Source organism: Ranitomeya imitator, chromosome 5 (assembly GCF_032444005.1).
Source record: "Ranitomeya imitator isolate aRanImi1 chromosome 5, aRanImi1.pri, whole genome shotgun sequence".
In the NCBI taxonomy this organism is placed as follows: Eukaryota; Metazoa; Chordata; class Amphibia; order Anura; family Dendrobatidae; genus Ranitomeya; species Ranitomeya imitator.
In genome coordinates, this window is record NC_091286.1 from 168,334,666 (window position 1) to 168,350,220 (window position 15,555).

General features: G+C 48.0%; 1 protein-coding gene across 5 annotated transcripts in view; it reads left to right on the top strand.

The window, feature by feature from the left end:
* Nucleotides 1–15,555, top strand: part of AHCTF1 (AT-hook containing transcription factor 1) — a 328,409-nt gene that overhangs the window by 135,403 nt on the left and 177,451 nt on the right. For all 5 annotated transcript variants that reach the window (XM_069769303.1, XM_069769301.1, XM_069769302.1 and 2 more), the window contains exons 12-14: nt 7,841–7,969; nt 8,046–8,136; nt 8,221–8,310. In XM_069769303.1, the coding sequence (XP_069625404.1) occupies nt 7,841–7,969; nt 8,046–8,136; nt 8,221–8,310 (310 nt within the window). The remainder of the gene's footprint in view (nt 1–7,840; nt 7,970–8,045; nt 8,137–8,220; nt 8,311–15,555) is intronic.

The following is a 15,555-nucleotide window of genomic DNA, read 5'->3' on the forward strand; positions in this document are numbered from 1 at the left end:
CACCCTCTCACCCACCAGAGCCTGTCGGTTTGAGGAGATGCGGATGTCCCACAACACAGGATTATTGGATGTCCGATCTTTCTTGGATGGGAAAGTACTTTCTCACTCTCGCCCCAGGTGCGGCGAAGATGATCAAAGAAGAATGATCAAAGAAAATAAAAATGTTTTCCCTTTAAGTGACATGGATGCCGCGTTCAGCAGAGGCCGCAGGGGGACCCCTTAATTCAGGTTGCCTTTGCAGCATTTTAGGACTCTCCATGCCGCTCCCCCATGCTCCGGCGGTCATCAGATGTAATCTATGTCCCAGCTTCTCCCGGGCCTAGCTGCAGAGTTGGGCATTAGGGGCCTTTCCCCTTTAATTTTGGGGGTATTGGGGGCTCCACGCATTCTTTTGCAGCGGTTTTAGATCCCTCTGCGCTGCTCCCCCATGCTCCGGTGGTCACCAGCTGTAATCTAGGTCCCGGCTTCACTCGGGCCTAGCTTCAGTGCTGGCTCTGCCCCTCTCATTCCTGCTCTTCGGGTGGATTTTTTTCCTGCTGGCGCTTAACTCCGTTCCCCTCGGCTTCATCTCTCTGTATGGAGCAGGTGCCATCTTACTGCAGCGCGATCCTCTGGACTTTCCGGCCAGCATTCCTTCCCCGCTGCCCTCTTTTTCGGTCGGGTGCTTCTAATTTAGTTCCTGGCTTCGGCCCGCGCTAGGCCGCCAGCTAATAATCCCATGTTGAAAAATTTAGTCCCCGGCTTGCGGCCTGCGCTTACTGTTCCGGCAGGGGAACTAGTGTCGCACGCTGAGAAATTTAGATCGCGGCCTTCGCCAAGGCCGCAAGCTGGTATCTGTTCCGGCGGCACCAATAATTTAGTCCCCAGCTTGCAGCCGGTTAGGCCGCAACCTGGAGGCGCCGCCCACGCTATGGCGTGTTCCGGCGTCCGCTCCCATGATTTTGGCGCTTCTTGTGCAAAACGAGAGGCGCCTGTTGTGTTCTCCGGGGCCATCTTCCTACCCCCCTCCCCCCTCATTTCCTCCGGAAATGGATCCTGTATTTGGGCACTGAAACCAGTGCTAATCTGAAACAGGAACCAATTCAGCTTTGGCCACGCATCTGGGACATATCTGCTCAGGGTAAGGGACGCACTTCCCTCAGCGGTATGCCCTTTTACCTTTACCTGTAAGTAGTCCTGTAAAAGGGCTCAAGAAAGCGTACTTTAGGACTTAGTGTGCAGGCTTATAAACGGAGAGCTTTGAGTTCAGATGTCGGCAAAGCCTTTAAACAACTCTAATAAGATTTTTTTCAGTTTCTTCTATTTCACCACATGTAGATCCTGTCTGTTTTTTATCCCAAAGCGCAGAACTCTCCACTCTGCAAGCCGGCGATCCCTAGTATGCTCAGTAGCCCCCCACTGTCAGTGTCAAGGGTACTTAGTCCCTCTAAGCGGGTATTGTCACTGTCAATGGACTCTCCAAAGGCATTGGATCCCTCCATGGATCGCTGATCTCATCACTGTGGTGGATGGATCCTCTCCTACCAGGGGGCTGTCGGCAAGCAGGGGCTCCTCCAGGCAGATACCTCCAGGCATCTGGAAAATGGACATGTAGTACGTCTACTAAGCTATCATGTGTCTTGGCATCCGCGACCACCGCTCCTCACTCTAGCGAACAGGATTTACTTATTGATCCCGTCTCTCGCACTCTCCCGTCTCTCCGGCTCTGCTCCGGTTGACGCTATTCTTCAAAGGAATAAATTCTTTCAATTTGGCACCGATCTTCCCTCACCACCAACATTCAAGATCATGGAGTGACGCCCCCGTATCCTCTTCTGCAATGTAGGATGTCTAACCTAGACTATTTTTTTTTTTTTTTTTAGAGGCGACAGGTCCCTTAAAGGGCACCGATCTCCTCACACTGCCAACAGACGAGCACATGGAGTGTCGCCCTGTCCACCCTGGGACCTGAGCTCTGTGGATGTACAGAGGCACTTTTTTTTTTTTTTGGCATCCAAGCACCCCCCTTTGCATCACCACTATTGATAGCAGAAGGCGGACGATCTGTCTCCACTCGACGGTTAAAAGGATCAAGGGTTCATCATTTCAACTCTGCACCGTCAAAAAGAGCGGCGCTAGCAAGAGACTGCTTTTTTCCTGACCTGCTGGATGCAGCTGCACATTCTGCCTCTTGGCAGATTAACCGGGTAGAATCTCCTGTGGTATACCTACCGGTATCCCTGCCCGATGGGTCATCCATTAAAAATACAACGGACTGTCAGATAGCAATCAGGTTTGTTTCTGCCTTGCGGCCTGCGGTTCAGCGCTCTACCCTTCCTTAGCCGCCGCATGTGTTACCAGAGCAATGGTCTACTGATCAGAGGCCTTAAATATTTTCTCTTCCAACAGTATCCTTTTCCCGAAGACGGTACAGCTAGTCAATTGAGCGAGCAGACTAACTGCTTCACGCCTCTCGGATGTGTCTTCTTGCGCGGTGCTGTCGGCAGCAAATGCCATTACACTTAGAAGGACATTATATCTCAGAGAATGGAAACGAAACTCTGCGATCAAAGGCCTCTGATATCGCTCCCTTACCAGAGTGATCGATTATTCGGTGAGAAGTTGGGAGTGTTCCCCACACAGGAACAAAAGATCGCATTTTTCCTGTAGACCAACCAGCAGTGGATCAGTTGTCCAGGACGGTCTAGATCTAAGGGATCTTTGTTCCAAAAAGGGACCAATAAGTAAAACCCACCCTGAACCTCAAACTTCTACCTAGCTTGACAAGGTCCTCCTTCTTCGGATGGAGTTCCTCCGCCCAGCCATTACTTCAACGGAAAAATGTGGAGTTTTCCCACATCCACCGGCATTCAGGATGCTTACCTTCACATTCCTAGGTCTTCCCCTCTTCAAAAATTCCTTTGCTTTCACTTTTGCGAACAACATTTTCAAATCACATCCTTGTCCTTTGGCCTTGCTGCTGCACCCAGAGTGTCCGCAAGGGTCATGGCGGCCGTCATGTTTCTCTTGCACCCTAGAGGCGTGGTCATCCTACCCTATCTGGTCGACTTTTTAGCGGCTCTTCCCGCCCTGCACTGAGTCGTCTATCTCTTGCGATACCCTCTCTCCTGTGCTGTCAGCTAATCTTAGACAAGTTTTTCCCTCATTTCCAACCCATCAAATATCCTTTTTGAGGATGATTCTGGAATCTTCCAGAAGGTCGGTGATTCTCCTTTAAGACAAGGCCTTGGCTCTTCAACAGGGAGCTCACACACTTGTTCACTCTCCCACTCATTCCATTCGATTTGCTAGGAGGGTTCTGAGTAAAATTGGTGACGACAATGGAAGCATTTTCCTTCGCTCCCCTTGTTTTCTGCAGGTCAATCAGGTTTTCAGAGTGTAGCGTCTTAGCTCCTTCCTCATCCAGGGGAGATCCTTTCTCCCGGATTCAATGGTTATTAGTGTCTACCGATGCCAGTCCTCATCTCCTGATCATTGTTCTAGAGATCCGACCGGTATGGCTAATTCTACAGCAGGTCCACTGCCTTCTGGCAGGTCTCCCCATCCGATTCAATCCGTCAATCCCATGTCTGTGCCATACGTCAATCATCTAGCACATACCCACGGTCGGGCGTCAGGGCCAAGGTACCTCACATTCTCTGTCTGGTCACGATCTATCATTCGGTGATGTCGGCACTACGCATCTCAGGAGTAGAACTCTGGGCGGCAGACGCCGACAGGGTCCCGCCTCATTTGAGTGGGAGCTTCACTCGGAAGTCTTCCATCAGTTCTGTCTTCTCTAGAACATTCCAGATGTAGGCCGGATGGTGACCAGACTGAACGTCAATGTACTCTAAGTTCATGGTGCGGCCTCCAGGTCCAAAAGCCATCGCAGTGCATGCTCTAGTCCTTCCATGGCACTAGTTTCCATAACCCCTCTTCCGCTACTTCCGAGATCTTTTGGAAGCAGGAAGGGCCCCAGTGATCCGCATTGACCATGTCAGGTTTTCTTATTTGCGGAACTAGTATTTTTCCGTGTTATTGCTACAAAACTGCAAATATGGACTTCCTCGCAGGGAGTCTTCACCTGTGGTTCTTCCCTATCGCATACTGTTAAATCTTTGGGTCTTGAATGCTCCCAGGAGTCTTACAGTAGACTCCTTTTTGATCCGAACCGACTTTACTATCAGGAAGGTCGCCACCTTTTTTTTTTATTTCTCTGCGATCTCCTCATCCTGACGAGTATTCGGAGCTAGCCTCTGTTCTTTCAGACCTTTTTTCCCTTATTACCATCAAGGCTTGGTTGCCCTCAGGCCATCCCCATCCCTTGTTACCAAGGTGGTTTGGTATCCCCACAGTTATGAGGGTATCGTTTTTCCCTCATCTCTTTCCACACCAGTCCACAAAATGGAATGGGTTCCCCATATCTGGACAAGGTGAGTGCTCTGAGTAGGTACGTCTTGAGGACGGCATCCTTCCGAAGGTTGGACACTTTTTTTGGTCTATCTCACGGTCAGAGGTCGGTTCCATTACGGTGTCAGGAAGGGTTTCGCCGTTCCATCGGCCATGTTAGCCTGGTGGATTCGTTACACCATACAGGAGTCCTTCAGTGCTAGATGTCAGCCTATCTCCATGTCTATCAAGGTTTCTTGGTTTCTAGGCAACAGGCGTCAGCAGTGCATGCCTGCAACCTTGCCGGTTCGTCCATTCCTCACGTATTCCTGAAGCACTATAATTTCCAACCCTCCACAGATGTGAGTCTGAGCAGGCGGACTCTGCAGGCCGCGGTGACGCACTTGTAAGTAGCAGTTTCACAAGGCCTGATCTGAAGTTGTTCCCACCCAGGGACTGCTTTGGGACTTCCCACGGTCTGTGTCCCCCAATGAGGCGAAGGAGAAAAAGGGATTTTTGTGTACTCATCGTAAACTCCTTTTCTCTGAACCATTCTTTGGGGGGCACAGCTCCCACCCTATTATTAGCTTGTGCTTGTTTTTATAGTTTAACATGCTATACTCTAATATATAATGTGACCTGTTATACGCTCATATATTGATTATTGATCTTCTACTGCTTTTGTACCGAACTGGTTAGCTGAGAGCCAGCAGGAGGGTGTATACTGCAGAGGAGGAGGTAACTTTCTTTGTATCACTTGGTGTCAGCCTCCTAGTGGCAGTAGCATACACCCACGGTCTGTGTCCCCCAATGAATGGCTCGGAGAAAAGGATTTTACAGTGAGTACACAAAAATCCCTATTTTTTGGTTGCTTACCGCAAAATCTGTTTCTCTGAGTCTTCATTGGGGGACACTGCACTCTCCCATGTTTATCAACTCCTTTTTTGTGTTCTTCTGTTATAGTTTGAGTTGTCTATTTTGTTTCTATCTCGTTGCTTCTCTTACTGCTTTCTCACTAACTGATTAACCTGGTGCCAGTCGATGGGGTGTATACTGCAGAGGAGGAGCTAACTTTTTATGTGCATAGTGTCAGCCTCCTCGTGGCAGCAGAGCATACACTCATGGTTCCTGTGTCCCCGAATGAAGGCTCCGAGAAACAGATTTTAAGGTAAACAACCAAAAAATCCTGTTTTTGCAAATTTATTAAAAAAAACAAACAAAAAAAAAAACACCTGAAATATCACATGGTCATGTAAGCATTCAGACCCTTTGCTCCGTATTGCGTAGAATCACCCCTTTGAGCTAGTACAGCCATAAGTCTTCTAGGGAATGATACAAGTTTTTCATACCTGGATTTGGGCATCCTCTGCCATTCTTCCTTGTAGATCCTTTCCAGTTCCATCAGGTTAGATGGTGAATGTTGGTGGGTAGCCATTTTTCAGGTCTCTCCAAAAATGCTCAATTGGGTTTAGGTCAGGGCTCTGGCTTGGCCAGTGATGAATGGTCAGAGTTGTTCTGAAGCAACACTTTTTTATTATTATTTTAGCTGTGTCCTTATGATCATTGTCTTGTTGGAAGGTGAACCTTCGGCCAAGTCTGAGGTCCAGAGCATTCTGGAAGAGGTTTTCATCCAGGATATATCTGTACTTGGCCGCATTTGTTTTCCTCAGTGACAACCAGTCGTTCTGTCCCTGCAGCTGAAAAACATCCCCATAGCATGATGCTGCAACCACCATGTTTCACTGTTGGGATTGTATTGGGCAGGTGATGAGCAGTGCCTGGTTTTCTCCACACGTATAGCTTAGAATTATCAAAAAGGTCTATCTTCGTCTCATCAGACCAGAGAATCTTATTTCTCATAGTCTGGGAGTCCTTCATGTGTTTTTTAGCAAAATCTATGCAGGCTTTCATATTTTTTGCACTGAGGAGGGGCTTCTGTGTGGCCACTCTGCCATAAAGGCCTGACTGGTGGAGGGCTGCAGTGAAAGTTGACTTTGTGGAACTTTCTCCCTACTGCATTTCTGGAGCTCAGCCACAGTGATCTTGGGGTTCTTCTTTACCTCTCTCACCATGGCTCTTCTCCCATGATTTCTCAGTTTGGCTGGACGGCCCGGTTCCATTTAAGGATTATGGAGGCCACTGTGCTCTTAGTGACCTTGAATACTGCAGAAATTCTTTTGTAACCATGGCCAGATCTGTGCCTTGCCTCAATTGTCTGAGTTCCTTAGCCAGTTCATTTGACCTCATGATTCTCATTTGCTCTGACATGCACTGTGAGCTGTGATGTCTTATATAGACAAGTGTGTGCCTTTCCAAATCAAGTCCTATGAGTCTAATTAAACACAGCTGGACTCCAATGAAGGAGTAGAAGCATCTCAAAGAGGATCACAAGGAAATGGACATCATGTGACTTAAGGTACCGTCACACATAGCGACGCTGCAGCGATACCGACAACGATCCGGATCGCTGCAGCGTCGCTGTTTGGTCGCTGGAGAGCTGTCACACAGACCGCTCTCCAGCGACCAACGATCCCGAGGTCCCCGGTAACCAGGGTAAACATCGGATAACTAAGCGCAGGGCCGCGCTTAGTAACCCGATGTTTACCCTGGTTACCATCCTAAAAAGTAAAAAAACAAACGCTACATACTTACCTTCTGCTGTCTGTCCTCGGCGCTCTGCTTCTCTGCTCTGGCTGTGAGCGCCGGGCAGCCAGAAAGCAGAGCGGTGACGTCACCGCTCTGCTTTCCGGCTGACCGACGCTCACAGCCAGAGCAGGAGGAGTGCAGAGCACAGCGCTGGAGGACAGACAGCGGTAGGTAAGTATGTAGTGTTTGTTTTTTTTACTTTTAGGATGGTAACCAGGGTAAACATCGGGTTACTAAGCGCGGCCCTGCGCTTAGTTACCCGATGTTTACCTTGGTTACCAGCAAAGACATCGCTGAATCGGTGTCACACACGCCGATTCAGCGATGTCTACGGGGAGTCCAGCGACGAAATAAAGTTCTGGACTTTCTTCCCCGACCAGCGATCTCCCAGCAGGGGCCTGATCGCTGCTGCCTGTCACACTGGACGATATCGCTAGCGAGGACGCTGCAACGTCACGGATCGCTAGCGATATCGTCTAGTGTGACGGTACCTTTACATATGAGTGTCTGAGCAAAGGTTCTGAATACTTATGACCATGTGATATTTCAGTTTTTCTTTATTACATGTCCAAAAATTTCTACATTTCAGTTTTTTTTCAGTCAAGATGGGGTGCAGAGTGTAAATTAATGTTAAAAAATTAACTTTTTTGAATTTACCAAATGGTTGCAATGAAACAGTGAAAAATTAAAAGGGGTCTGAATACTTTCTGTACCCACTGTAGATTAATTTGCAATATAAAGTGATGGTGAACTCTAGGCATTTTTATTTACAATGTTGGTTGTCCTAGTGTTGTAGATCTCATACTGCATTATTTGTTTTAAGACTCTGCACTACTTAAAGAATACGGGATCATCTTTGAATGAAGAAATTCCAGATGGTTACAATAGGTGCTTAGTAGCTGGTCTCCTCTCTCCAAGACTTGCTGATGTTCAGCCTTCCAGCCTCACTCATGTAAGAACCCTTTACTGCCATGTTATAATTTGCTTCCTAGAAATTTCTGTCTTTACAGCTTTTATTTAATACTTAGGAAGAACAGCTACAAGCTGTGTTATCCGCTGCCATTGAAACTAGCTCCATCAGTCTTCTAACCCGTTGTATCAAACAATGGATTGAAGAAGGTAAATGTATTCACATTTATACTTGTGTAAAATATGCTGTTTTGACTTTTCTTACCTAATTCTGACTTGTGTAATTCACTTAAGAGCAACCCAGGTCTTCTCCAAACCTTCGCTTTGTGCTTGAATGGACGTGGGATAAAGTGGTCCTTACGAAAGCCAATTTTGACAGAACTTGTAAGTTTTTATATTCTTTTTTTGTAAGCATAAAGTACATGAGAAAATGGCTTTCAGTTTCAACAATTAAAGGAGTTATGTCAGTTCTTGTAAAATGTATGTTTTATTAAATATTTTTTATCTATTAACCCCTTCATGACCTCTGACGTATATTTACGTCAAAGGTGGTGTCCCTGCCTTTGATGTGGCTCGCACACCAAGCCCTCATTTATTTGATGACTGATGTAATTAGCCATTAAGAGCCGCCAGTGCATAGGTGCTCCGCCCATGGTTGTTAACCTGGTAAGTCCTGCTGTTAATTACTGACAGCGGTATTTAACACATGCCCGCCGCACGCGCGTCATTAATCCCACCTGTTACGTGATTGCGGTGCTCCAATAAGTTGTCATGACAGCTGGGGTCTGCTGCTGACCCCGGGCTTGTCATTGGGAATATCATGCGAACGCTGACTCGTGGCTGGCATTTATTGGAGATCGTCATTTCTGCACTAGATGCTGGAGCATGTCAGTAGGAGGCAATCACATTTTTTTTTTTTTTTTTTTTTACTTTTTTTCTTAGAGAAATCGGAGTTTTTTTTTTCACCACTTACCGTATTTTTCGGATTATAAGATGCACTTTCCCCCCCCAATTTTGGGGGAAAGTGGGGGGTGCGTGTTATAATCCGAATCTGTGTGCTGTGCTGTAGAAGAGGGGGACGGCTCTGTAGTGGTGTCAGGGGGCTGGAGTGGGCTGGCTGCAGGCTGTAGAGACAGCAGGAGGTCCTGTGCTCCTGCTCATCAGCCTCATGTATTATTTACTGCATTCGCCGTCCATCACCTTGATGCTGAAGCCACACCAAGTTTCTTGACAGGGGAGCAGTGCATGTTGCATGTGCCTGCACTCCTCCCCCCTCCCCCCCCATCATGAATATAACCCCCCCCCCCCCGGGTCACTCTATATGCCCCCCTGCTGGCACATACATGCCCACCCTCTTGCTATATGCCTCCCTGCTGGCACACACAGGGCCCCCCCCCCCCAGTCACTACATGCCCCCCTGCTGGCACACACATGATAAGTCACAGAGAAAGATGCAGAGATGTTTACCTGCTGTTTACCTCCCACCAGGAGGTAATCTGGTCACGATAAATCTGTTGGAGCTCCTTAAAGGCTACATTAAAGGTAGGGAGATATTTCTTATGAGTAAATGTCTGATCCGAAAATCCCTCTTTATCCTCAGATAGCCAATTATCAGTATTGAGGCCCATAGTCAAGAAGCCAGCCATATCCCTGGTCCCCTGATGATTAGCTTGGAGGAAACGCGTCGGGACTGACCATAGGGAGAGTGCAGGGCATGTTGATACAGGGGTAGCTGTGGACTGCCCTTGTAAGGGCAGGAGTTTTGGGGATAGACTATTGTTAGCCCCCATGACAAGGCATTGTCAGTTCTCTTCATCAAACTCCGGAGTATTCCCTGACCAGAGGTTTTCCGGTACTCCTGCTCATGCATCCTGGAATTGGTGAGATCGTTCCGTTTTCCAATTCTTATTCGTGACACCGTAGTATAGGTGCCATGTTTTGCCATTCTGTGATAATTTTTTTCACATGCAACCAACTGTATGAAGTATTGCTCTGTGATTCATATGCATTTGTCTCTGGCAGCTAGTGTTTAAATCATACGTTGGTCTGCCTTTCATCCGCAAGTGCCTCTGCAGGCGGAGTGTTTTTGAATCCTATTAAGGTTTTTTTGTGTTTCATAGCTGAGACCTTACCCCATCTGTTTTTATATCACTTTTGGGTGACTTTTGTTTTGACTCTTATCCATTTCTAGTAAAAGTTATGTTTTATTTCCACTTGCGCTGTATTTAGTGGGTTAAGGATTCCAAAATAAAACCCAGAAAAGACCATTAAATTGAAATGACAATAAGGGACTTGAGAGTAGGGCACTGGAGACCTGCTAGAGAGCAAACGCCGAGGACGTACTGAAGGGGGCCTCGGGTGAAACCCTGGATCTCAACCCAGCAATGTAGACTCTGCTACATCAACAAAACGGTTCAGAAAGGGAGAACCGTTTGAAGAGACCATCTCTTGCCCGTCTAAGTAGATAGAACGGTGACCTTCAGACGACTCCGCAGACTCAGGTCCATCAGGAAGCTAAACTTAAGCGTACAGGGATGAAGATGGTTAACAGGGACTATGGAAAATGTCGACAAGCTGTGCAATGATAGGCACAATCGGATATGACCAGTCAAAGGAGGAGAGTCCATGGAAAACCTGGAGTATGTCAATTCCATGGAAAGTTGGCCCTTGGAAGGGGTACATAGGCCCCAGAAAAGACTTGTCTGCCAAAGGAAAGATCCTTACCTATGACGACATGAGTGACCCTATCCGTCCCGGACCCTCTGGGATGGGGAGAGGATTGTAGTGTGTGGATCTACTTACCTAAGTATAAGACACCACACAAACGAGGATAACAGTGAAAAAGATAGGAATGCTGCTGAAGAAAGGAACTTATCACCAAAACCCCATCATTGGATCCAGGCGTGGAGCAGCCTTCTACACTGGATGATGCTTGCACAGAGTAGGATCCAATTCCTATCCGAGGTGGAAGAACCTGTTCCTGCCACGGTCGGAAATATAAGTCCGGAGATGCTCGAGGTTTAATCCAGTGTCTGTAAGAAAGAGGTAAGTACTGACACATAAATAGGAAGCTCTATATTGAGGTCGTTCAAGGACCTCTAGAATGGTGCAGTGAACATGATGAGTCAAGGTATTATATGGGCTCTGACTCCGTAAGAGACAGCCAGAACGTATAATACTGTAATCATATATGATAGGAGTAATGCACTGGATAGTGTAGATAGACCTAGAGTTAGTGGTAGGCCCGAATAACCAGACGGAGAGAAAAAGGCCCCCAGAGTGCAACACGCAACTAAGGCCCAGTGCGTGAAGAAAAACTTCTACCAGTTGGTACCTGACACCAGTGTGTCCGACCTACCTGAAAGTGGACTGGCCACTTATGCTGCCACTGAGGTCCACCCTGTGGCACTGAGATGCACCCTGTGGTACTTGGTAGATCTTCTGTATAGCTGTTAATAGACCACAGATGTTATTGACCATGAAACACATGGTAAAAATTGCTCCTCTGACTCACCTGAAAGCGGATTGTAACCGCTGCAGCAACCAGCCAGAAGTGATGAATACCGGGCACCTCTCTCTGAGTGACTAGAGGAAAGCCTAGGCAGATGCTGCAAAGGACCCTTAAGAGCGTGATAGAGGGAGTTTCTGACTCACCTGACTCTGGGGCAAAAGATCAGGACCCATGTAGCTATCGATCTCGGGCACATCTAAACCACTGGAAAGACGGCAGGTATTGACTAAATGTGTCTGGAAGATGACCTCTAAAACCTGGATGGCGGACAGAGTACTGCTGCAATCATACGGTAGGAATAGGAGTGTGCGTCTGACTTACCTGAATACAGTACAGAACGCCAGTACCACTGCAGTGGTAAATCCAAGACACGTATGATCCGCTGAAGATACGACAGTGTCAAATACCGTACTTTACCTGGAAGGTGGTGTGTGTGAAAACCTGGATGGCGGATAGAGTACTGCTGCGATCGGCTCAGTATCCTGCGACTATGGCAGACACAGTACTGCTGCGACCGGCTCTCAGTATCCTGCGACTAATCAGCATGGAGAGAGTTGATTCTGTGTCGCGGTCTAGGTCATGATACCTGACGGCATTAGGCAGAATAACAGCTTCCGTGTAGTAAGCCGCAGCACGGAGTCTGTCTTGAAGCATGTCCTTCCTTGCTCGTTCTCCTGAAGGTAGGACAGTAGGTTCGTCAACAGGGAGACTAAAGTCTACTCTCTGTTTATGCACCTGAGTGCAAACCTTTGTGCCTGCGATATGTGGTCAGATTCTTTATCCACTGAGCCACAGCAGACATTGCTAGGAAATACAGACTCTTAACCAGCTGGAAGTTAGGTCCGAACACTGCAGTCGTGAGGTGGGTAGGAGCAGCTCCCCTCTCTGCTTAGAGCAGTGTAATGGTTGCATCCGGAGGAGGCTGCAGGGAGATGGAGGGCGAGTGCCTGAGAGCAGGAGATATGGAAACATTTGATATGCCAGGGCTCTAGCATCGCTGTGTAGAGAAATAGCCAAGGCTTGCACTGCTGACAATCTTTCACAGGTCTGCAATAGCAGAAATCACAACAGCAGTGTGACAAAATGGAAAGCTCCCAAGGAGAAATGTGCAACTGAAAACTTCTGCGAAGTGAACGCCCTATGGCAGGTTTTATATTGGTCCATCTCCCTGTGGAAGGTGAGGGACGGACAGTGGCACAGATGACGGCAGCGTAGGGCATACTGCCATACCCCTGCTGGAAACTGCATGGCTCTAGAGCACTTATTACGCCAGTGACTGCACAGCTCTAGAGTACTACTATGCCAGTGATTGTACGGCACTAAAGTGCTACTACGCCAGTGATTGCGTGGCTCTAGAGTGCTGCTACGCAAGTGATTGGGCGGCTCCAGGGCGGAGCCAGCGCTGTAACTAGGCCCGAGGAAAGCCGGGACCTAGATTTGTGGCAAAGGACCGCCGGAGCATGGGGGGGACGCGGAGGCCTCAAAACGCAGCGGTGGGATACCCGGTGCCCCCGCTACCGTCGGAAAAGGCAGGGAAGGCTGCCGAAGCTAAAAACCTCCTTAAAAGTTCAGAACGGATGGCTTAGGGGGGGGCCACAGGTATTTAAGAAATAAAGGGAAAAAGCCAGGACCTATCTTTCTTCTTATCTTCTCATCTTCTTTCTTCCTTACTTTGCCGGACCCTGGAAAGAAAGAAAAGTACATCCCCGTCCAGCATGGATCAGACGTCCGAAATCCTGCGATGTGGGACGTCCTCGTCTCCTCAGACCGACAGGCTCTGGTGGGCGAGTGGGTGGGAGACCGAGGCAGGCCCTGGTACGAATCACCTCAACACGCTTCTGTGTTAGGGGCTGGGGTTCTGCCGACTAGACGTATGCGGATACGGGGTGGCAGTACACGCCATACTCATAGTCTCTTTGTGGGAGTACAGGTGTGACTGTTCACCCTGTATCCCTCCGTGGTACCTGAAAAGGAACGACGCACATTGAGGGTAGATAAAGGTCTAATGAAAGACCCGTGTCCACGTTCTACTGACACGAAGCTAAACTGAATATCCTACTTCCTATCGGTAGGGTAGGGTGTACACTGCAGAGGAGGAGCTAAAAAATGTATTTGCCTAGTGTCAGCCTCCTAGTGGCAGCAGCATACACCCATGGTTTCCTGTGTCCCCCAATGAAGGCTCCGAGAAACAGATTTTACGGTAAGCAACCAAAAATTCCTATTTTTTTGCACCTGTGTGTTTGTCATCATTAATCGGGTCCGCTGCACCCTGCAGTGCATTTGGTTGGTGGCTTCAGCAGGTAAACATCTCTGCATCTTTCTCTGTGACTTTTATCATGTGCGTGCCAGCAGGTGGGTATGTGGTGACTGGGGGGGCCATGTGTGTGCCAGCAGGGGGGCATATAGCGAGAGGGTGGGCATGTATGTGCCAGCAGGGGGGCATATAGAGTGACCGGGGGGCATATTCATGATGGGGGAGGTGGGGTGCAGGCACATCAGCATCAAGGTGATGGACAACGAATGCAGTGAATATTACATGAGGCTAATGAGCGGGAGCACAGGACAGTGGCAGCAGCATACACCCATGGTTTCCTGTGTCCCCCAATGAGGCGATGGAGAAATACCGATGAACCAACCACTTTCAATCCAGTGTTGGCTGTTGGGCATTAGTGCACAAAAAGATAAGCGATAATGGTCTGTATGTGGCGTTGTTCACACAGACAATGCAGAGCATCTGGTTTACAGCCTATTACCAAGACACATATATGCGGGCCGCCCAGTGCTACAAAATGCATGCTGTGCGAACAGAGGACAACCGTTGACAGAGCCATCTTGGTCCGACTGCACCCTGCAAGATAAAGTGCAAAAAAACACATATCAATGTATGTAAGGTATTAGTTTATATTGGGGCCTCAGTACGTAAGCTGGCAACCCACGTCAAGGGTCCTTACATTTTGCCAGTCCTAACGCTAAACATAGAATAAAAGCTCACTGACACAAAAAGAGGACTTAAAAATCCACGCACATGATAAAATAACACAGTTAACTCACCTTCTGATGATGGCTCCGTGCTCCCAGTTCTCCCTTGGCTCTTCCTGTGTCTGTGCCGACATCCGATCATGTGATCGGCACAGCACAGTGATGTCATCACTGTGTGCCCAGGTCACAAGATCTGATGCCTGGGAAACAGGAAGTGCAACCGAAGAGCTGGGAGCACGGAGCCATCATCAGAAGGTGAGTTAAGTGTGTGTTATTTTATCATGTGTGTGCCTTCAGGGGGGCATGTAGTGATGGGGGGGGGGATGTGTGTGCCAGCAACGGGGCATATATAGAGGGGGGGGGCCATGTGCGTACCCAGCAGGGGGGCTTATTGACCCGGGGGGGGGGGGGGGGCATATCCAGGATGAGATGGGGGGGGGCATATCCAGGACGAGATGGGGGGGAGAGGGGGGCAGTGTGCCAGCACCACGGGTGGCAGTGTGCCAGGATGGGGGTTATATAGATACCAGGATGAGGGACATATATATGATTTGTAAGACAGACACTGGCATTATAAGACAGACCACCATTTAACATAAAATTATTTTTTTCTCTTTTTCTTCACCAAATTTGGGGGTGCGTCTTGTAATCAGGTGCGTTTTATAAAGCAAAAAATATGGTAAATAGAAAAAAAAACACATACGTTTGGTAGCTGCATTCTTGTACTGACCTGAGGGATCATATCGCCAGGTCAGTTTTACCATATAGTGAACATGGTAAATAAATGTAAAAAGAAAAAAAATTAAAATTGTGGAATTGCACTTTTTTTTTTTTGCAATTTCATCATATTTGCAATTTTTTCCCCGTTTTCCAGTAAAACTCGTTCCGTAAAAACCAAGCCCTCATACTGCTATATTGACGGAAATTAAAACAGGTGTTGCTTTCGGAGAAGTGGAGGTAAAAACAAAAGCGCAAAAAATGTATAATCGCAGGATCATGAAGGGGTTGTCCAACAGTAAAATATGTATTTTATTTTTCAGGCCATCATGGCTTTTAAAAAAATAAATGGAGGCGATCTTGACGTTGCACCCAGCTCTGGTGGTTTGTTGCCAGCTCTGGAAGCAGTACTGGCTACGTTC